At 32.1% G+C, this 23060-nt stretch overlaps 3 protein-coding genes across 3 annotated transcripts in view; 2 read left to right on the top strand and 1 right to left on the bottom strand.

The window, feature by feature from the left end:
• The window catches only part of LOC115891403 (retinol dehydrogenase 12-like), a 64663-nt gene extending 53381 nt beyond the window's left edge, over positions 1–11282 (top strand). Inside the window, exon 4 of the mRNA XM_030911847.1 lies at positions 10926–11282. Within this exon, the coding sequence (XP_030767707.1) occupies positions 10926–11245 (320 nt within the window). The 3' untranslated portion in view covers positions 11246–11282. The remainder of the gene's footprint in view (positions 1–10925) is intronic.
• On the top strand, positions 11218–12141 carry LOC115891422 (FK506-binding protein-like). The gene has a single exon (XM_030911868.1). The coding sequence runs from the start codon at positions 11254–11256 to the stop codon at positions 12076–12078; it is 825 nt and encodes a 274-aa protein (XP_030767728.1). The 5' UTR covers positions 11218–11253; the 3' UTR covers positions 12079–12141.
• Positions 12142–18401: 6260 nt separating this feature from the next.
• Positions 18402–22251, bottom strand: LOC115891401. Its single transcript, XM_030911845.1, has 5 exons — positions 21253–22251; positions 21187–21191; positions 20521–21019; positions 20246–20371; positions 18402–18539 (listed from the first exon to the last, which is right to left on the bottom strand). Exons 1-5 carry the CDS (start codon positions 22249–22251, stop codon positions 18402–18404), a joined length of 1767 nt encoding a protein of 588 aa, XP_030767705.1.
• Positions 22252–23060: the final 809 nt, after the last annotated feature.

The raw sequence follows: 23060 nt of genomic DNA, 5'->3' as shown, positions 1-23060 counted from the left end.
TATAATTTAAAGTTGTCTATATTCAACATGGGTTCGTTAATTTGCTGGGGAAAGCAGAAGTAGTTTTCAATAACTCCCCGATGACTGCAAAAACTATTCCAACTTTCTTCACTTAGAGTTACAGAAAACCCATTTTTTCCACCGATTATAATTTTCGGTGAAAAATCTTGATTACTTATACCAACAATAACAAACTTTGACGAAGATTTATTCAAAAAGAAAATTTTTGAATTTAAAAGATTTTCAAAATTTTTAGAAGACATGGTGAATGAACTAAATAATATTAAGTTCTCCTCTTACTTTAATATTCGAACCCCTACCAATTCATACCCCCACCTATTGATATCGTCAACTCATGCGCATTGCTTATTGTCTATTCACAACAATCTTTTAAATGAAATTAATTAATGAAAGTATAAATTTCCTGTTTGAAATTTATAATAAAAAAAGATAATTAAAATTGTAATATACAAAAATATAGTAAAAGTTAAAAAGAGATTAACGATATTAAAAATGTTATATCCATTATTTTTTTCATTAATAAATTTAGTATAGTTGAATGATTCATTTTGAAAATATGTATATTTTAATTCGGATCTTTCAATCCAATTAGTATCAAAAATGGTTTGATTGGAATAATGATATAAAATTTTAAAAAACCTACTAACATTTTCTCCTTTGTTTATGGGATATATAAAACTAAGCGTATTATTATTGATTAAACCAACTTTCATAAACTGACAATTTTTATCAAGTGTAATGTTTGTTTCATTGGAAAAACATATTTCACAACGGGTTACAGTGGGGGGATAATGAACATAAATAACATTTTGAAATATGAAATAAAGGAGAATAAAATGGGTTTGATGAGCCATTGAAGGAAAGTAAATATTTTATTAAAAATTTATTTAACTACAATTTACTTCTATTCAAGATGATTACCAAATGATATTTGACAATATCTTTTCTATAGATGAATATAAATACTTATTAGCATAAGAAATATATGTTAAAAAAAAGATGTAAATTAATGAATAATAATATCATCAAAATTACACGTTCCAGTGAATTATTAGATTTTTTGAATTTTTGTTTCTTATTTTTTTTGTATTGGCTTAACCATAAACATTCGTTTAAATTACATAATGGAGAAATTTTGTGATGCTCTTCGACAGGACAGTCATCATAGAACCATTCATAAATTTCAGTTCCACAATAGTAACATTTGCATACATCACTATATGAAATATGATAAAAGCCTGCTCCAGCTAATACCTCAGGTTCCAATTTTCCATTCCAGTTTTTAAAAGTAGAAAGTCGATTTTCATAGGTTTTATAAGTAACATCATCAATATCTTTATCAAAACTTTCCAAACACATCTTAAGAAATGTTAATAAGGAATGAAATATTGTCAAAGGTGTATTCTTTAAGTAGGTATATCTTTCATTAAAAATGCATTATCCATATAAAAGTATATTATTAATTAAAATACAACAATTAAAATCAGACTTATCTAACATATAAAATAATTAAATTAGTCACTACATTCTAAATAGGTTATTACCATTTAACATATAAAACTAAAATACATAAAATATAATTGTTCCTCTAACTCTATAACTAATATCTATAATTATGATAAGTTCTAAAGGGAATAATAAATTAATATTAATAAATATATATTAGACTGCAACGATATTTCAAACGTGTAAGGTGTTTGTGTGACCAGATTTGTGCTTTTATGTTTGACTTTGTTTCCAACTGTTTACAGGTAATTATTTTTTTTTAAATGGATCTAAATACAATCAGAGTGAATCATATTAAATGTTTAAATGTTTAAATTAAAGAAATAATATAAAATTAAATATTATTTAAAAAATATGCTGAGGTCTGGATGATCATCATTCCACTGGTAAAATGAAATATCATGATGACCCCAAGCAAGTGTTTTAAAATCATGTGGAATTTGATATCTTTTATTATCTTCAGAATTCAAAGCAATTTTATGTATTAATTCAGTAAAAATTGAATGTAGTCTAGAACGAAAAACATACATGGAGCAAAAAATTTTAGAATTATTTTCTACTACATCTTTATAGTGGATAAAATGCAACTGATTTTTAATAGCATGTTTTCTTATACCTTTAGCTTTCTTTAATAAACCATTTTCGGTTTTTACACAGTAAGCTTTTGCTCCGGTACCATAGAAAGCTACAATGGGTTCACCAGCATATTCATCCTTAAATTTACCAACCACTGATTGTGTTATAGGCATATTATGAATATTATTTGGCAAATAATTGGAAGTGTCAAATTTATGAATATTTCTATGCATATCATGGTAAACATTTTCTGTTGTCACTTCCAGAATAAAAGAATCTGTATCAGTATAAAAGAGACACGTTATCTTTATACAAAGGTTTTAAAAATTATAAAAAAAAATCGTACATGACAGTTTTTGATATGTCTAAAATACAAAAATCCAACGTATATTGGTTTATTATAAGTAACTAGTATTTTTTTCATTTGAATAGCGACTAAGTTTTCTGAGAAAATTGTTAAGTCCTTGAAATATGGCTTTGCTATCAAATTTTCAGCTCCATCTTTTCTTTTATTTTTTTCCCATTCGGTAACAAGTCTTACATCGACTCTCCTATCCACATTTTCCATTGTTTTTCCGTATATACTATTGTTTGGTAATTTGTATGTGTGGCGATCAAATTCATTTTTCGATTGATTTCGTAGTGTGGTATTTAAGTCTATAAATTTTTTTAACCAAGCAGATTGTGAAAATTGTATAACTCTATGAATTTTAGAAATCTTAAGTCCATTTTGTAGACATTGTTTTAACAATTGGTAATGAATTACATATTTTGACTTATTGTTTAAATTTGGTATTAATTTTGTAGATTTTGAATTAGGTGGTTTATAATTTTCAGGGCAAAAAGGAAAATCATTATGAGTGTCGTGGAGACTTTCAGGATATTCCAGATCAACCTCTAGAACATATCCTTTGCTAGATGTACTAGAAATTGAAAAAATATCTAGATTTTTTATTTCTTTTTCGGTTAACCATACAAAATCACCTGTTGGCAGATATTGGGACATAGCAAAACCGTATAAATTTGTTGCATCATAGTACATTATATATTTATTAGGTTTTGTTGCATCAAAATTTGATAGAAAAGGATTGTTTGCCTCTGATTTCCGTGTTATGCATGAACTTACCCCACCACGAACGCTATTTTTGAAAAAATGCAACATATCCGGATCTGTTAATAATTCCAGTTCGATGCCTGTATAGCGTAAACACGCTTCCCATGATAAGCCGGGAAATGTGTAGAAGTGTGCAGGATCTAGTTTATATGTTGACAAACATGTTTTTCGAAAATTTTCGAAAATATCAGCTAAAAGTAAAGTATCTGATAGCAAATATATGTCTGAATAATTTCCTATACTTTCACATTCGAAAAGATCCCAAACTTTAAGAGCTCTTTGGTATTCCTCATCAGTAATATGTTCATCTGTTAAACTATTAAAAAACTGATCTTTTTTAGGTAAAGCAGTTTCCTCTAATTTTTCAAAACTGTCAATATAACTATATGGAAATACACCTTTTTGACGAATAAGTTTAAATTGTTCCTCATCTTCGAAAATCTTTTTTATTTCTTTACATTGCTCATCTTTTAAAGTATCTGCTAAATTAGATAAAGAAAATGATAAGAATTGAAAGGAGTCGATAAATCTCAATGATAAATTTCTTTTTTTTAAATTTTTTGTATGTTGATCAAAATAATTATCTACGAGAATGTGTTTTTCAAAAGAAATATATTTCTCTTTATTTTGGGCAATTACTGATAGTTGTTCTTTATTTGAACACATAGTCTTTATAAATAGGTGGCTGTCGTAATTACGTAAGTTGTGCATTATAACTGGAATAAAATTAGGAATTTTAAAATTTATATTACATAAAGAGTGAGCCGGCCCTCTATAGTTGCCTGTAATGTGACAATGATCGGCAACTTTATCCCCTAAAAGCGGTTTTTCACAAATATGACAGTTTGTGGAATTATTATGTGTAGTTTGTTCTAATTCGGATAAAGTATTCATCTTTTTAGGATTTTTTAGAAAAGTGTGATATAAATTTAATACATCTCGTTCTAGATAATTTATAAAAACTTGTTCGCTATTCAAACCTCTATATTTTTCAAACTTAGAATATTCATCATCAAATGAACATTTGATGTAATACGCAAAAGAGTATGGAATATGTTCAAATTTTTTTAATGTATATGAATTATTTGGATTTTCTACATCATAATTCTCATTCAAAGGTTTTAAAATACATTCAAAATCTGCATATACTATAAAAGGAACTTTCATTTGCTTTTGATAATTTATATATTTTAATGTGTTTTCATATGCTACATTTCCATATTTGTCTTTAAATAATTCTTTAGAAGGTAAATTAATTCTAACATGATCACAATCATAACTATTATGATACTGTAATTTTTGTTCTGTATCAAAGTATTGAAGACATCCTTCACACAAATATTTTCTTCCATTGTGTTTACTAAGTTGTTTAGAAATTAATTTAGAAAGATCGGAAATGTAGCAATAATGAAAATTTCCATCATCATCATTTATTAGTAACAAATTAACATGAATATTTTTTCTATCACTAGAAAAATGTAGAGGACCAATTATTTCATATTCTTCATTATTAGAAATTTTATTATAATATTTTTCTAAACCGTACACATTGATAGAAATATTGTTTTGATTTTCAAAATTTTTAATGTCTTTTAATGATATTGGAAAATCAATACCTGTAGTGTTCAAAACTGATGAATAGTGTGGGTATGATGATGTTTGAAAATCAACACCTGTTGGAGGATGAAGGGCTGCAACTACGGACCATGCGAAGCAGTAGTCATCGTTATTTCTTATGTTGACGACAGCTTGACGTCGTACTATTTCAGGAGGAAGTTGAATAAACGATGACGCTCTCAAAGGATTGAATTTGTTGATGTTAATTTCCATAAAAAGAAGATTTAGTAAGATCCATCCTGAAACAAAAAAATAAAATTAATGTATTATGTTACATTTATATTAAAAAATATAACACTTACCAGAGTCCCTTTCTGCGAATTCATCAGCCTTGTTGTCAATAATTGTTGCAAATTCTTCTATCAAATCCTTTGTTGCACTGCTGTTACAAATTACTTTAAATGGAGTGTTGAACGATTTGACATCATGATTATCAGTACTTGGATTATAGTAATATCCAAAAAGTTCTATATTGATTTTAATACAAGTATGTTTTTTCAGTTGATTGTCAAACACCCGTAGAATCTTTTGTTCCAATATTTTAAAATAGTTTTTAACATTTAAAATATTTTCTTCGGTAGATAATCTGTATGATATTATCCTTTCCTTGAAAGCTGATTTTATTATATGAATTCCTTTTTCCTCCAACGTTTTACAGTTGTTTTTGTGACTGTTTGAACGCAGATGACCAATCCACAAATTTTGTAAAATATGTTCTTTACATTCTGAACAATATTTTTCTATAAATGAAATTATTTTGTTAGTTTATAAAATTATACAATGGGAATGTCTTACTTTTTTCTTCAGCTGCTGACCTACCCAAAAAACGGTTTAGAAAAGAAGACTTTTTGCATGCATTCTTTAAGTGACGAGTTAAATTGTCTTTACGACTGAACGCTTTTTGACAAGATGAACATGTGAACATCTTTCAAATTCTGTAATATAAGATTATGTTGTATATTTGAATATTTAAAATGTTATGAATAAAATTTGGAAAGAAGAAGGTATAAATATATTTTTTCAATTTAATTAAATTAAGAAATGAAAAAAAAAAAAAATGTAAATATTTAATCAAATGAATCCACTAACGTATCGTAACATTGTTTTAAACGTTCTATTCCTGCAGCATTTTCTTCATTAATAGTAATATTTTCAATAACATTTTGAAGCGCGTAACCTAAAGTTTTTAATTTTGAATATGGTTTTAGATATTTTCTTAACGTTTTAGTTTTTTTAGTTATTATAAAAGATGGTTTTGGATACGAAATTTGAATTTGTGATGGTTCATTTTCTTCGGGACTAAAATTTTCGATAAACGGTGACAAAGGGGAAAATGCTGATGAAATAGGGGAAATATTTCTATTATATTCAGGATTACTTTTTTGTGAACAACAAATCAATTCTTCGTCATCAGAATCATTAACAAGCAGGGTTATTAAATTATTTTTTAAATTACCTTTTGAATTGGCTAACGAAGTAGCTACACTATCATCTAAAATTTTTTCCTGAGAAGGCCATGTTAATAATTCATCACATTTTATCACAGAATCATTTTTGTTATCGGTATTGTCAACGATTATTTGTGTATGTGTTAAAAAGTCGTCTGTTATCACGTCCTCACTGTTGTCAAATTCGTTTATAAATTTATTTAGTTCGTTATTTATGTCGATGTCTGTAGTAATATCCAATTTTGTGTCAATAGAAGTTGATTCTGTATTTAAAATAACACGAGGATTTGAAAAGTTTTTGAAGGCAACAACTTGCAATAAATTAATTTTGTGGTCCATTTTAAAAAAAAATATTTACCTAAGTAGGTTCGTCTCCTTTCGCTTTAACCGTGAACTCAGATTCTTCCATCTTAGGTTAATGATCCCCCCCCCTCCCTTTTTAAGGGAGTTAAACTATCTACTTCTTCCCTAGGAGGAGAGTCTAATACACTAAAAACAGATTGATTTGTTTGTTGAGATTGTAATTGCAAAGTATTTACTTGAACAGATTCGCTCATTTTCAAAAGGTGTCTTCGATGTTACTTATGTTCAAACTAAATATGTTCTGACTTGTAAGAAGAATGAAAATAAATATAGTGGGGACAAAAGAGAGTGGGGACAAAAGGGAGTGGGGACACAAGGGAGTGGGAAGATATAAGTGTATCTGAGCGGTATTGGAAGGGGAGGAGGAGCAAATGAGGAGGAGGAGGTAGAAATGATAATTATTATTTTTAAATATATATTTGGAACTGCTGGTTTTAGTAATTATTAAATTAAACGAACTAAAAAGTCTTAAAAATAAACAATTCTTAACCATAACCCCAAAAAATGCAGATCTCCTGTCAACTTTCTTTATTTTTTATTTATTCCTTATTTTCCTAGTGACGTCAAAGGTGGTATGCGCAAACTGAACGAAATTGGAGCCGCTATCGATCATACCTTGTTTTCTTTGTACCATGACTGTGAATTGTCTAACATTCCTTGGCATCTAGCGACTACGACTTTTATTATATTCCTGGCGCATTCGCCAACTTATATTACAATAAGTAAACATGAAATAATTGTAAATACTTGTTTAATGGTATTTCTAGTGTTGATTGAAGAAATCGTCATCCGTCCGTAGCGCCTTTTGCCAGAATATTTATATTTGTGTTGGGTTCACCAATACTGTACGCAATTTTGAAACTGATGACAATTATACAGGGTGTCCCAGAAATAAGTGCAAGTATTTTAAGAGGTGGTAGATCTCGATAAAAGAAGCATATTTTCTCTTCCTCGTTTTTCAAATAAGTCCAAAATAACGGAGTTATTTTACTGTAGCGTTTTTTTTATAAACATTACCACTGCGAACGGCAGCTTTTCGTTGGTAGAGCAGTCGTGGATAAGGTATTTCACTGGAAAGAACTAATTAACAATAATAACTCGAAATTATAAATATTGGGCGCCAGGCATGTACAGAGAAAGAAAACACAGTTGTATATTACTTAAAACTAATGATTATATTTCATGATGTTCTTTGCTGGTACATGACATTGTAGAATTCTAATAAATATATAGTGGTTATATGTAAAAAAATGGTGTTAAGAGTTGTACTAAATATCTATGAAAGTAATACCATTACAAGACATAATGTAATGAAACCTAAGATCTAAATCATATTTTAAATATTAAATCGACATGAATGTTCGTAACAATCTAACCACTAAACATAGTCTGTACGATATTACTTAAGATGTACGTTACTGTTTAAGACTGAAAATGTTTTAAATGTTAAATGTAAAACTAGAACTTAAATCTACGCTTAGCTGTTCTTTATGTAATCTTGTTTCAAACAGTAACAGCGTGAGGTGGGCTCGCATCTCTATACTGTCTGTCGGCGATCCTGTTGGCCAAAACAACAAAAGGGGCCAGAATGAGGACACCATGAATCAATACAGTCGTAGCTACTGACTAGGCTTAGATATGGGAGCGAAGCAGCATGGGACTTACGCTGTATCCATACTGTGGCAATATGGGGACACTACCCGTACCTTGGAACACTACTAGGACCTTGGATAATGCCCGAACCTTGGAATCAATACATAGATATGGGACACCTGCTCATACCTTGGACACAGTCCGTCCATAAGACAATGTACGTCCATAAGATAATGTACGTCCATAAGACCCTAAGAATACGAAACTCTTGTTTAGAACCAAACAAGATCTAATAAACAAAATAAACCTACCTCGAAACACTTCCGAGGGCTCAATAATAACCAAAGAAACTGTCCTTTCTTCCATGTAACATTCTGGAGGACAAAAGAAAAGGGACACCAACGTGCCAGCAAAACACAAATACAAGTTAAGTTGGGACATCCAAAACTCTACCCTAAAAATATGCAGTAATAATATCGAATCTAAAAGGATAATATTTCATCTTTACCTGTTGCTTTGAAATAGCAGCTGATTCAGATTATACAGCAAGATTTAAATAATCACCATTTCTAAAAGCCGGGATGGTTAGGTTAGGCTACAGAGCGCTAAAAGCAAAAGTGAGTCCACAGCACAGACAGTTGACAGAAGCGATGTTGACAGCGCCTCCACAGAGCGATAACAGGGTTGTGTCAAACGATAACAGGGTTGTGGACTAGAGAACGTAAAAATTACGCCAAGCGCGTCAAATAAATTATCCGGCCTGAACGATACGGAATCCGATGACGATACGCCAGACATCATATAAATCATATATAAAAAATACATGTAACGAACTAAAAACGTTACATTACTTCGAAAATTTCCAAAAAAAATGATTTTTTGCTAAAATTTTGAGAACCACTGGATCTTTTCTGGATTTTCTTTCTATTATATTTAATTTAATACCTATGTTGCCATATTATCAAAAAATAGCGAAATTTCGCGAAAAAAAACTGATAGGCGTATTTCTGGGGTTGAGATATACTACCAGTTAAAATACTTGCACTTGTTTCTGGGACACCCTGTATAAATAATATTAATGCTCTACAGCTGTATACCTATTATACCCTAGGTTAATTATGATTAACTTACAGTACGCGTATAGGGGTACATTTTATTTATGGGGAACATTTTATTTATAATTTTAAAAATGAGCGTGGGTTGAACAATTGATGTAATTTAATGTTTGGACATATTTGTACCGTATGATCGAAATAAAATGGCGTCCAGTTGGCTGGGAAATGACGATCGATGACATTTCCCATATAAATTTACATATAAAATGACAGCGATCTTCATTTCCCAGCCAACTGGACGCCGTTTTTTCTCGATCATACGGTATAACTGACAAGATATATCTACGTTCAATATTGTTTCCTTGAAAAAGATCAAAATGCGATCGAAACGTTGGAATACTAGTAAAGATTATCCTAATTTCGAATTAAATTGTATTATTAAAAGCAGACCAAAGACCAAGAATAAGTTAACCATAATTATACAAGAGGGGGCCAAAGAAGTAAACAAAAAATAAATTATACCCTGGGTATTTATACATCTATAATAAATGATAGAATTTCTAAAGTTAATTAAATTTATATTGCCACCTGTATTGTTGAAAACAGCAAATTGATATTTGATTACATATGGATTACCACCTGTATATAAAATGACACGGAGACCTGGAATATAGCGTCTAACCTGGTTAGACCTTTTGCGCATGTTGACGCTCATTATCCCTTCCATATCTCTGGTACTAAACTATAGACGAACAAAATTACCTTCGTAAAAGTACGTGTGTGAAGATCACTATCGATTTCGGTCTTAATGCCATTTAAAGGGTCCTTACACGCAACGATTTGATCAGCATGCCAAATCGTACAGTTCAGATTTTAAGACCAAATCGATAGCGATCTTTTCACTACTAATTTTGTCCGTCTATAGTTTAGTACAGATCTCGCCAAATATGTGGTCTATGTTACAGTTAAAAATATTGTCAAGGTGTATGTGGCGCCATCTGTGGGATAAGCGAGCAACTAAAACCGCAACGTGTCAAGAAATCTGAAGACATTTTTTTTGTTGCAGCGCCATCTCTTAATCGACAAGTAAGCGAATCAGACAATAGAATGTACTAGTAGATGGTGGAAAGTTACCGATAATTTTAGAATGTTCCGGAAACACTCACCACAGCTATATAAAAGGGCGCGACCGGCAGTTAGGCCAAGTTCAGTTTTGAAGTTTGAATATACCGCGTTTGGAAATTGTGAATCGGACAATTTGGCGAAGGAACTTTATAAATAGTTGTGTGTTTAAGTAGTAAAAATTGTGTGTAAATTAAAAGAAAAATAAATTAGGAAATGGACCCACGAAATCCGTAACAATATTCATCATGTTGAAAGATCGTAGATCTCATCTCCTTCATGAAATCTACACACATTACTACACGTTGAGCTTTGGACTGAATCGAGGACTGTACGGTTTAAATCTCTCAGTTATCGTTGCGTGTTCGGCCCTTTTAAGAGTTGTTCCCATACTGGTGATCCTCTCGTGCGGCCACGAGGGCCTATTGTGACACTCATTTTTTTATGTATTTTTTTGAATGTCTGTTTTAATTCTTATTTTGCCTTTAACTATTCTTATTTGTATTCTAGACACCAACGTATTGGTAAATGCAGTTAACCCTGGTAATGTAGAAACTCCAATTTACAGACACTTCCCGCCACTTTCAAACCCCTGGTTCTACGCCGCCCAGTGGCCAATCAGGATAGTCGGTGTCAAAAGTCCGAAACAGGGCTGCCAAACACTACTTCATGCTCTCCTAACCTCAAATCGCTCAACAGGTCAGTACTATAGTGATTGCAAATCCTGCTTACCTAGCCCTATAGCCGGTAACGACAAAATAGCCGCAGAATATTATAACCTCACTCTAGAAGTCTTGGCTGATTGGTTAAATACAGAATCTGAGTGTTAGGACACAAAATGGAGGAGTGGATATCACCAGATGATAAGATACATAAAAAAGTCTTAGTAACTGGAAACAGAGCCTTTAATAAACCTTTCGAAGAAAGTACATTTAAGTTAAATATCTCAGACTGTCCCAAAATACTTGATACTTTTAAGAATAAGACTTTAACTGTAGGAGATAGCAATGGGGATCTAGGCAGGGCTTTAGATATTTGCGTTTGCACTATGCACTTAAATGAAAAAGCTCAGTTTACCATAAGCTTAGATTTAGAACAAATCACTGCAATTATTGAATTAATTGAATTAGATTTTCAAGGGTTTATCTATGAATGGAATGCGAAGAAAAAAATTGATATAGCACTAAAGCACAAAGAAAAAGGCACAGAGTTTTTTAATAGAAAAAATCAAATTGAGGCTGCATACAGATTTACAAAGGCTCTGAAAATACTTTTGTCTATACCTGTAGATGTACAATATCCGCCCGAAATCACTGATGGTATTAAACAAACTGAACTGAAGGCACTAAAAGGAAAGCTCTATAATAATCTATCGTCTTGTTATTTTCGGGAAAAAGTATACAAGCTAGCGATGCCTCTATGCGAAAAAGTGTTAAGCATCGAACCTGATAATGTTAAAGCCCTGTATAAAATAGGGGTGGCCTCCGAAATGGAAAAAGACTATGATAAAGCATTTTCGGTTTTGGGCAAGGTAATGGAGTTGGAGCCTCGAAATAAAGCTTGCGCGCAACATTTAGCCAGTGTAAAGCAATATCTCAAGAAGGCGGACTCGAGAGTGAATGAAATGATGCGAAAAATGATTAGGGGAAGTATTAGTAAATAAAGTAACTAAATTATTATTGATTATATATTTATTTATTTTTGAAAATATATTAATTTTTTAGTATTATTAAGTGTTTAATTTAAAAAAGTTTCTGGAAAAGAACAATATGTATGTGAAAAATTTGGAAGTCTAAAATATTTCGAAAGGTTATCTATTTCGAAAAGGTATATATATAAAGCTCCTCATACACTTCGGATATTTTGCCCGGTTTTAACCGAACGGTCAACTGTTCAGTTAAAAACATCAGTGTATCAGTGTGTTTGCAGTTTTGCTTGTTCAATACCTGTCATCACTAGATATTTTAACTGGAACCGTGGAACAGTTTCTTTTTTTCGCCCGTAGTTTTAGAAGAGCTTCGCAGTACAATTAATACCATCAAAAATAAATCCTCATCTGGGACCGACGGGCTAACTTTAAAAATGTTTTCGAATCTGCCAGAAAGCACTCTGAATCACCTAACTACTTTAATAAACATGTCATTCCAAAATGGTATTTTTCCAAAATGTCTTAAGACTATTGCCGTCTTAAGACATCATTCCTCTGCATAAAGGAGGAGACAAAGATGAAGCTTGTAACTATCGCCCAACTGCACTCCTTCCAACGCTATCTAAGATTATAGAAAGATTGGTTAAAGGAAGACTGGTATCTTCTGTTTAAGTACAAAATACTTACTGAACATCAATTTGGATTTCTAAGCAACAAGTCCACAAATGACGCTATGTTTTCCCTCCTTAATAAAGTTTACTCCAGTCTAAATAACCATCATTCTACAGCAACAATTTTCTATGATTTTTCTAAGGCGTTCGACTGTGTAAATCATAAGATCCTAATTAATAAACTGCAGCACTATGGGTTCAGGGGAACATCTCTCGAATGGTTTAAGTCGTATCTGAGTAACAGAAGTCAACTTGTGAGGGTGGATACCACGTTGTCTTCTAGCAAGCCAATAGAATGTGGAGTATCACAAGGCTTAGTACTAGGCCCTATCTTGTTTCTTCTTTTTATTAACGATATTGCTAACATAAACGCAAAATATGTCTTTTTGCGGACGACACTAGCTTCACTTGGAGCAACAAGGACGTCACGGCACTTCATAGGATTATATCAAATGACTTAATCACCATTAAATCTTGGTGCGATTCGAACCTCCTGAGTCTCAACATTTTTAAAACTAAAGCTTTGTCGTATAAAAACTCGCTGCAGCCTTTTGTACTTAACAACACCACCATTGACGTCGTAAAATCTGTAAAATTCTTAGGGCTTGTTGTGGACAATTCTCTGAAATGGGACATGCATATCTAAGCTTTGTCGAAAAAATTGAGCTCTGCCTGTTTTGCATTAAGATCTGTTTCTAAGAAGCTTAACTTGTCAGTGGCTAGAACTGTTTATTATGCACTTTTTGAGTCGCACCTCAGGTATGCCCTTCTAGGGAATGCAATCCCGCAAATGCGGGATCCCGCTGAGATTCCGCGGGATCAAAGTTGCGGGATTTACCGTGCGGGATCTGGGGGATTGACACATTACTACTGGGTAACCGAATCGATCTCGATCAAGGTCAAACCGCTTCGTTCCGGGCCGATGCGTCGACGGTCGGAACCCTGGGGATTCCCCTTACGCCTTGACCATTAAAAATTGTAACTATATTGATAATAATAATAACTTGATAGTTAAATTGGTTTGTTTTTGATGTGGATCGCAGTGTGCAATTCGTTCATTTAATTGTGGAATTTTTGAGTTTAGTTCGTTCATTGACCGGATATGAAATATGGCTGAGGAGAAAATATTCTAGAACATCGTTTTTTATTTATGCCTTTTTGTGAGTTGGACTAGTCAAGATATATAGTTCTCTATCTATATCCTGGAGGGAGAAATTTCGGTTGAAATCTGATTTTGTGAAGGAAATCGAATCCTTGCATCACTTTTTGTGTACTATTTTCCATGTCTTTCTCGCGGTTTATTTCTTCCTCTAATTCTACATTAAACTCATTAACATAATTTTTTAAACTCAAAGATTTAGGGATATCTTCATGTGTTTTCGAGTGTCACTCTATTCTTGACAGTGCATCCGCATTCGTATTCAGTTTGCCCTTTTCATAGATGATTTTGTAATCAAACTCTTGACGCTTGAAAGAAAACAGGCATTGGAGTGGCTTGTGATCTGTCACAATGTTAAATTTGCGGCCGTATAGGTACGGGCGAATATACTTTGTAGCCCAGATTAAGAAAAGACACTCCTCTATTGTCGAATCGTTTTTCTCAGTCATTGAGGGTCCTCGTCGCGTAAGCGATATGTAGACCTTGGTCTGTTGGTCCTTCAGAAAAAACAGCTCCAAGGGCGACATTACTGGCGTCCGTAGTTAACTCAAGTTTTTACTTTAAAGGTTTTGAAAAATCGAAAATTACCGGACTATTTATTTTATTCAAATCCATAATTATAACGCAGCCATTTCTTGTGACGGATGAAGAGCATGGAATTTTGCAGTTTTGCAATTTTTGGTAAGGGATAACTGTCTGTTACAAAAAAAATATATTAAAAAAAAGAGAGATTTAATTAATGAATATTAATGGATACATTCAAAACTTAAATATTTATTATAAAAAATGTGAAATAGCTTCAATGTAAAAGTTATATTTTATTTACTAATACTTTTACACCTCAAGCAGGTCAATGCCCATCGGTAGCTCTACGGAGAGTAGGGGGGGTTATATGAACTAAAAGTAAAATATAAATAAGTGCCACTCACTTTAAGACGTTTAGAGTAAAAGTGCTGTTCTTAAACTAAAGTGGGAAATACTAAGCTAAATTAAATAAAACAATTGAATCAGTTGACTCATTTAATTTTACGAAATGTTCCTCATTATTAGTTAGTAAATCTTAATCAATGTGGCTCGGCAAATAAGATTAAATGGCCTATTCAGAACTCAAATGTAAAACAAATCAAATATTTATAATTATGATTACTACCAGATTATCTGCTTAATCTCTAGTACCTCTAAATATATCCAAAATCGAAGATAATATATATAAAAAAACAATCTGCAATACAAAACAAAATTTCAAGTAGTTACAATTTACAGCAGTAAGTTAAAGTGATCTTCAATAGCAGAAAGTCAGTGTTAACTTGAACAGATAATAAAGCTAAAATATTCAATAAATATATCTGTCAAAACCATGAAATTAAATAGATTATATACCCATGTCAAAAGCGACTTAAATTAATGAACGTTCTCATGGTGCTTACATGTACTAGTAAGTTTACATGTATTAGCCGTAATTCACAAGTAAAGTATATCTAAATCTATAAACTTGACATATCTGTCAAATATCAAATATTAAGAAAAAACTATAGTCAAATTCAGCTATATATGACCACTATACCTATATGTCTCTAAATATGAAAAAAGAAAAGGTATTTATCAGACTATTCCAGGGGACGTCTGCCAGGGGATGGGCTGATCGTTGCTCTCAGGAGGTTGATGTATTTTGGTTGTGGATCAAGTCAGTCAGTGGAGATGTCCAGCTCAAAAACTAAATGAGCCAACGGAATGACTTGATCAGGATGCTAGACTGGGTATTGAGAATATGTTACTTAAATTAAAGTGCAACCAAGAATGCAACCAAAAGTGCAACCAATAGTTGCCTGGAAGGAAATCAAAAGGAGAAAATTACCCTCTTGAAATAATATTACAAAATGGCGTACTGCTGACCTGGGAAGTTATTAGTATTGATATAATAGGCCCATATCCTCCTTCGAACGGTGGAGATCAATACATTCTAGCAGTCGAAGATGTATTTACAAGATGGGTTGAGGCCAAGGCTTTTCGAAAAATTAACGCTACCACTATAATTGAGTATGTAGAAACTGAAATCTTTTCTCGATATGGTTTTCCTTTTAGAATTATATCCGATAATGGACCGCAGTTTGTAAGCCAACCGTACTTGAGTATGGATAGTCAATATCAAATTGAATTATTTCATACACCAATGTATCATGCTCGAGCGAATCCTGTTGAACGCCGAAATCAAGAACTAAAGAAACTGTTACGAGTATTATTATTTAATCAACCTAAGCAAAATTGGAATAAACAACTTAACGAGACTTTATCTATTTTAAGAACAAGGAATAACGCCGCACGGGTATGTCCTCTTGTAAAGCATTATTTGGATACGAAACATTAGGCCCAGGTGATCATTTATTACCAGCTAAAATGAAGTTACCTAGAGGAGACTCATTGCAAAGCAGAGAAAATCATATCACAGCTATACGAGAAGCTCAGACTAACTTCCAAGCCCAGTATTCTCCACAAATTACTATTAAACAGAAGTTTAATATAGGTGATTATGTTATGGTACGAGATAATCGTCAAATGAAACATGCTTTTGATACTCCATGGTCTGGTCCATATGAAGTAAATGGATTTAAGGGGGCAGTCGTTTATAATATCTTGCGTGAAGGTAAAGATATTCTTGTTCATGTAGACGACATGAGACCTATAAATATTAGCTTTGATCATGATGATTAATTTTCTGACACTGACACAGATGATGAAGCTAGCTCTAACCGTAGTTCTCAAAGTATGACAAGTTCCTTGTCTATTTCTCGCCTAGTCACTTACCATTGCTCCTGATGATTGCCAGAAGTCTACACTCCGTTGAGTCTGACCTCGACAACGAAAATCGTTTACCTGAAAAATCTAACTGTGTTCAAGAAAACTTCACAGTTCTCCTAATGAAACCTGAAGAATTACCTCAACGTACTCGAATCTTTATCAACTCCAAATTACGAACCTCGGACAAGTTCAAGAATAAGACACCCAAGACGATGTCTTTGTGAAGAACATTTAATAATAAACTGTGTTTTGATATTGTTAGAGTTTTTATGCTAGTTTTCATTCCGCTTCATATCTCAATTTAATTTTTGATATTACTAGGTACCTGTTATATTTGTTTGTAAACATTTTTATTGTAAACCGTGTAGCAGCAACGCTATTCGAGTGAGGGGGAGTGTTGTAGAGCCCTAATTATTTAATAAAAAAATACTAGTTTTGATAGAGTGCGTAGGGACTGGAGAGAACACGTTGTCATGGCGTTGCCGCTAACACGGCAAAAAAAATGATAGCTGTCATGTTGAAAAAATATATAATTACAAATTTATTTTCTATGAGATTTCTTTAACAAGTAAGGAGTAGAAAACCATCGTCTCAAGACAAAAACGTTAATAGTGTTTAATATGTGTGTGAGGCTGTGTTTGTCCTAATATAAAATGCTAATAAATAGCTGGTTGGATGTCGTATAAAACACGTGACTATGAAAAGCAGAAAAAATAAAACAGCTATTTTTTATTTAAGCTTTGAGGCATATTGACTGCGCTAATCATTAACGCCTAATGAAAACCCACTATTAATTTTAATAAAGTAAATTAACCAGGTATACAAAAAAAGACACACATATAGAGAAGAACATCTCTACTGGCAAGTGTTATAATTTTCTATTGTAGTCCACACCCTTGAAGAACATCACTGTATTCTCTATATGTAAGTAGTCATTCAGATTATCCTGCAGATCTCTTTCAATGTAATAATATGTAAGTCTTTGTTGTTCAAAAACAGGGCAGCCAATAATGGCGTGTTGTGTGTGTTTAATTATAAGTATTTTATTACACGCATCGACTGGACGTGTGTCACCGCTCAACAAATGTTGGTTCGTAAAGGCAGTATGCAGTAGTTCAATTCGCATTCGGTGTACCTTCACATTATCTATTCTTTGTGTCACTTTTTTAAGGCTGACTTAAATTATTAATAATTATATGTTTTTTTTTTATATTAGAACACTTTATGGCGGAGACCAGGGAGTCCTGTTGAGACAGCCTCTAATGCAGCTATATCCGCAAATTTGTTTCCTGATATTCCAATATGTCTTGGGATATAGATTAGTGTTACAGTAAATAAGTTTTTCTTAATATATCTTAGTAATGATACGATCATCTTGGTTCCAGGATCATTACTGCTTCTATCCAAAATATAGGGCACTTAAGGAATCAGTAGCAATTAAAAAATATTTATGTGTGAGAGACATTGATATCTACAGAATAGCTATCCATATTGCATATTGTTCTGCATGAACGCCCATTCAAACTCTATGAATGCAATTGCCCATAAATTACAAAGGCACAACTAACTCTATCATATGTCTTATATACAGACCATCTGTATATACCCAAGAAACATTTTTTGTTTTATAAGTGTGTTAGGAAACTTCCCAACACACCATATTATACAACCTAAACGCATCTAGAATGGTTGTCGTGAGATATTGGTAACCATTATATAACACTTATATGCCCTAAATGGTGCCTTTTATAACTGTTCCTGTGGTAATCCTTAACACTCAAGGTGTGCAACCAAAGTCCTGAAAACTTTCTCAACACCTTTATATATCCTATCGAGTTACCGCTATAAAACTGAAAAAGGGTATATAATAGTTATAGAGTGGTGTTGAGAAGGTTGCCAGAGATTACTTCCATAGAAATATCGCGCATGCGCGTTTTTTGAAAATAAACTTGTTTCTTTCTGACTAACTACTTTAATATTTGCCTCTTTTTTAACATAAAAAGCAGATATGATCTTATTGCTCCAAGTTGTCCTACGCAGATAATCCAGACCAGACACAAGAGACGAAATGATGCCATCCCTGTCTTAGCCTACAAAAGCGTTTGCGTTATGCAAATGACTTTATAGAAATTACTGGCTTAATAAAAACTAGTGTGCCTAGCCAGAGTACTAAATACATATGCGATATTAAATTTACTGTGTGAAAATCCCCAAAAGCAAAATTATTTAATAGATTTTTTTATAAACAAAAAAAAATTGTAAAATGTTTGTAATGAAAGTCAAATTTATTAATATAAATAATAGAACATACGACTTTTTAATACATAGAAATAACTGGCCACTGGCCAAAATATAGTTTTTTACCAGTTTTCAACGTTATCTTAGAAATACACACTGTAGCCAAAAATGAAGACATCAATAATAATGGCGTCCATTATATGGTTCTTAATAACACCTTTAATTATATAGTGTATATCTTGTGCACCGTTATAACACCTGTATTATTTGTGATATTAATTACACGTTGATTTATTATTTAATACAATCTATTCAAATGTACAATTATAGTCACTAAACCTAATTGGTGTTTTCTTAATTCTATGAGATCTTTTATCGTTAATTATAAAGTTATGATTGTTATTAATTTTTTGTTGCTTTCTTTGACTAGTATCTTTTATTAAATATATCTGGTTGCGCTCTATAACTGAACCATTACATAGCTTAATAATAAAAGTACGAGGCTTATGCGAGTTATTAATTATTTTCCCTGACACCCATTCAGATTTATCCTGCTTTTGTACTCTAACCTTATCTCCCTTTTTAAATAAAACATTTCTGAATTTAACATGCTTATCATAATTTTGTTTTTGTCTATTTTGTCTCTGTAATAAATTTTGTTTAATGACATTATTCTTATTATAATTTACATTATTACAAAATGTTGGCATCAAACTAGTCGCTTCTCTATTAAATAAAATTTCTGATGGTGATGGTAGTTCGTTATCCACAGGAGTTGTTCTGTACTCTAACAGACATAAGTACAAATTTTTATTATCATAGTCTGCTTTCTGCATCATATGTTTAAAACTCTGTATGCAACGCTCTACCATACCATTTGACTGTGCATGCGTTGGGCTTGATGTTATATGTTTTATACCCCAAGCATTCACAAAATCTTTAAATTGTTCTGAACTATAATTAGTTCCATTATCTGATCTTAAGATTTTAGGAATTCCATGTCTTGCGAAAAATGACTTTAACGATCTTATAGTATAAAAACTATCTATTTTTTCTAAAAGTGATGTTTCAATGTATTTAGAAAAATAATCAGTTACAATAATATAATTTTTTCCCTTAAAATTAAATATATCTGTACCTACTGTAACCCAAGGTTTATCTGGAATATTTGAAGGTATAAGAGGTTCCTTTGGATTACTATGTCGAAAATTTAAACATGTATCTTGTTCCATTCAAAAACAGTGTCTTTCTTTATTAATTGTCTTAAGTCAGCTGTTGACTCTGAAAGCTGTGGAATGAATTTTGATACATATGTTACCATTCCCAGGAAACGTTCAACATCTTGTTTACATTTTGGTGGTGGCATTTCTACTATGCTCTTAATCTTGTCTGGATCTGGCCTGATTTTTGAAGAACCAATCACATGCCCTAAAAACTTGACCTCCTTTAAGTTAAACTTACATTTATTTTTGTTAAATTTTATATTTGATTCTTGTGCTCTTTTAAATACCCTGCTTAAATTTTCGTCATGCTCTTTTTGATCTTTTCCATATATAAGCATATCATCAATGTATGAAATTTGACCAGGAATACCTTCAAAAATTTGATCTCTCTTTGAAATCTCTTATGAAAAACCTCTGGTGCTGATGCTATGCCAAAAGGTAACCTTGAGAACATATATCTACCAAATGGAGTAGCAAAACAGCATAATTTCTTGCTTGCCTCATCCAATGGTATTTGATAGAAACCACTATTAGCATCTAAAATACTGAAAACTTTTGCGTCATTTACTTGTGTTAATATTTCTTCAACTGTTGATATTTGATAGAACTCACGTTTAATTACTTTGTTAAGTTCAACCGGATCTAAACAAACACGAATTTTGCCATTAGGTTTCCTGACAACTACCATGGGATGAACCCAGTCAGTTGGATCATTTATTTGTTCAATTATTTTAAGACGTACTAACCTATCTAATTCAGATTTAACTTCATTTTTAATTGACATTGGAATTTTTCTTGCATTAAATACTACTGGTGTTGCGTCTTTATTAATTTTAATGTTATGTGTATCTTTTAAACAACCTATTCCACTAAAAATATCAGAATATTTTTTCAATAAATTATTTTCTTTAACCTCATTAATTCTTTGTATCAATTTTAAAGTCTTACATGTTTCTAAACCAAGAATAGCTGAACATACTTTTGTCGTATCTACCACGTAAAAATCTAAACTAACTTTCCCTGATTTATTTTTTACATTCCCTAACAACGTAATTTTGCCTAGATTATTTATTTCTTGGCCATCAAAATTATATAATTTTACTTTAGATGGTTCTAATTTAACATCAGACAATTTATCTAAATTACGCTTAGGAATAATATTTGCCTGCGCCCCTGTGTCTAGTTTAAACTTTATAAATACCTTTTTGTCTTTATTTTGTAACTCTAACACCTCTGTCCAATCTTCCTTCTCACTGGCTTTTCCCACTGTTCCAATGTACAAATCGTCTTCATCCATATCTTTATTTTCTGGTTTCTGTGACCTCACTTCATTGACTCTCTTCATTTTACACATTTTTGCATAATGATTCTTCTTGTTACACTTGTTGCACACTTTTCCATACGCTGGACATTCATTTATCTTGTGCGAATTTCCACATCTGGTACACTGATTTATAAAGTCTTTTTTGTGGATTGTTCCATCATTTTTGCTTGAAGTGCTTGGCTTCTTATCATTTCTCTTTACTCTCTCTTTTTCTTTCTTATGTATCTTGTCCACTTGTACTGGTGCATCGGACTCAATTTCCTTGGTTCGGTTTAAAGTAATTAATGCTGCGTGGCAAAGATCAATACACTTATTTAAATTTAAATCAGCTTCTCCTAGTAGCTTCTCTCTTAATTTATTGTCTGTAATACCACATACTATTCTGTCTTTGATCAAGGAGTTTCTTAGTTTCCCAAAATCACAAGTTGCAGATAATGCTTTTAAATCAGTTACATATGCGTCAAAACTTTCACCTGCTGTTTGATTTCTTGTAAAGAATTTATGTCTTTCAAACGTTAGATTGGTCTTAGGCACAAAATATCCATTAAACTTTGTAATGAGATTGTCGTATGTAAACTCATTTTGCTTCAGCTCGAATGAATTATATATTTCTATTCCATCACTTCCCATACAGTGTAGTAATAGATTGCATTTTCTATTCTCGTCTGCAGCAATCCCTGATGCGTTTACAAATATCTCGAAGTTTTGTTTGAACTTAGGCCACAGGTGAGCCGCATTACCTTGTCTAACATCAAAATTTGGCGGTTTCAATTCCATTATTTATTTTCTTATTGGTTTTCCGACTGCGCCATGTATTATTTGTGATATTAATTACACGTTGATTTATTATTTATATTTATTTATTAACTTATGTACAGGTCAATGTACAGGTAGCATAAACTTAACTTAACGTGGACTTCACCTAACCTCCACTACGTTCCCGCGCTCTCACTGTTGCGTCCTTGTCCAATTCCACAGAGTAGTAACCGCACTCATCACAACACTATATACATATTACCACAACACCTAATACCAGAAGTTATATAAAATAGATGTGAACACCTTTATAAAACCTCATTATGAAACCTTTAGTAACAGGGACCTCTAGTTTTATAAGGAAAGTGATAAACAACATTTCAAGGTTACTATTAGTGATAAGTAACCAACCGCTACACTTATATAAAGCAAAACACTGTAAGATACCAATGATACAATAATTAAACCTTTATATAACTAACCTTGAGAATATATAAGCTAAAGGAACTTAAAATGTTACTTGGGATACAGATGGTTCAAGTAACCAAGACTCTAAGGTCATATATGTCTTGGTATTCACTAGAGTAGAAGACTTATATTAGATAGACTATATTACGGGAGGTTTAAAATTGTTATCTTACATGTTCAGGTCCAATCTTACATCTAAATAAGTTAGAGACCAAGGGATTCCCTCGAATAATACTGCAAGGAGATGCAAACTCCGAGCAGTTCTCACAAACTCTACATCAGGAAATATAGCATAATACTTCAGGTGATATGGTTTAGCTATAACATTCATTGCGTAATTGATTATGATTTTTTGCCGTCTC

This window comes from Sitophilus oryzae, unplaced genomic scaffold (assembly GCF_002938485.1).
Source record: "Sitophilus oryzae breed Bouriz unplaced genomic scaffold, Soryzae_2.0 scaffold_1181_pilon_pilon, whole genome shotgun sequence".
Lineage (NCBI taxonomy): Eukaryota > Metazoa > Arthropoda > Insecta > Coleoptera > Curculionidae > Sitophilus > Sitophilus oryzae.
Note: the sequence above shows the minus strand (reverse complement) of the source record. Positions and strands in the feature narration are given on the sequence as shown.

Bases quoted from the DNA above. Each gene is read 5' to 3' on its own strand.
- LOC115891422 (XM_030911868.1), top strand. From the start codon at position 11,254: ATGGAGGAGTGGATATCACCAGATGATAAGATACATAAAAAAGTCTTA.
- LOC115891401 (XM_030911845.1), bottom strand. From the start codon at position 22,251: ATGGAATTGAAACCGCCAAATTTTGATGTTAGACAAGGTAATGCGGCT. The intron at 20,372-20,520 runs GTATTCCTGGTC...TTTAACTTAAAG, and splicing joins GAGAGATCAAATTTTTGAAG to GAGGTCAAGTTTTTAGGGCA. The intron at 18,540-20,245 runs GTAACATATGTA...ACCCTTTTTCAG, and splicing joins TTGAACGTTTCCTGGGAATG to TTTTATAGCGGTAACTCGAT.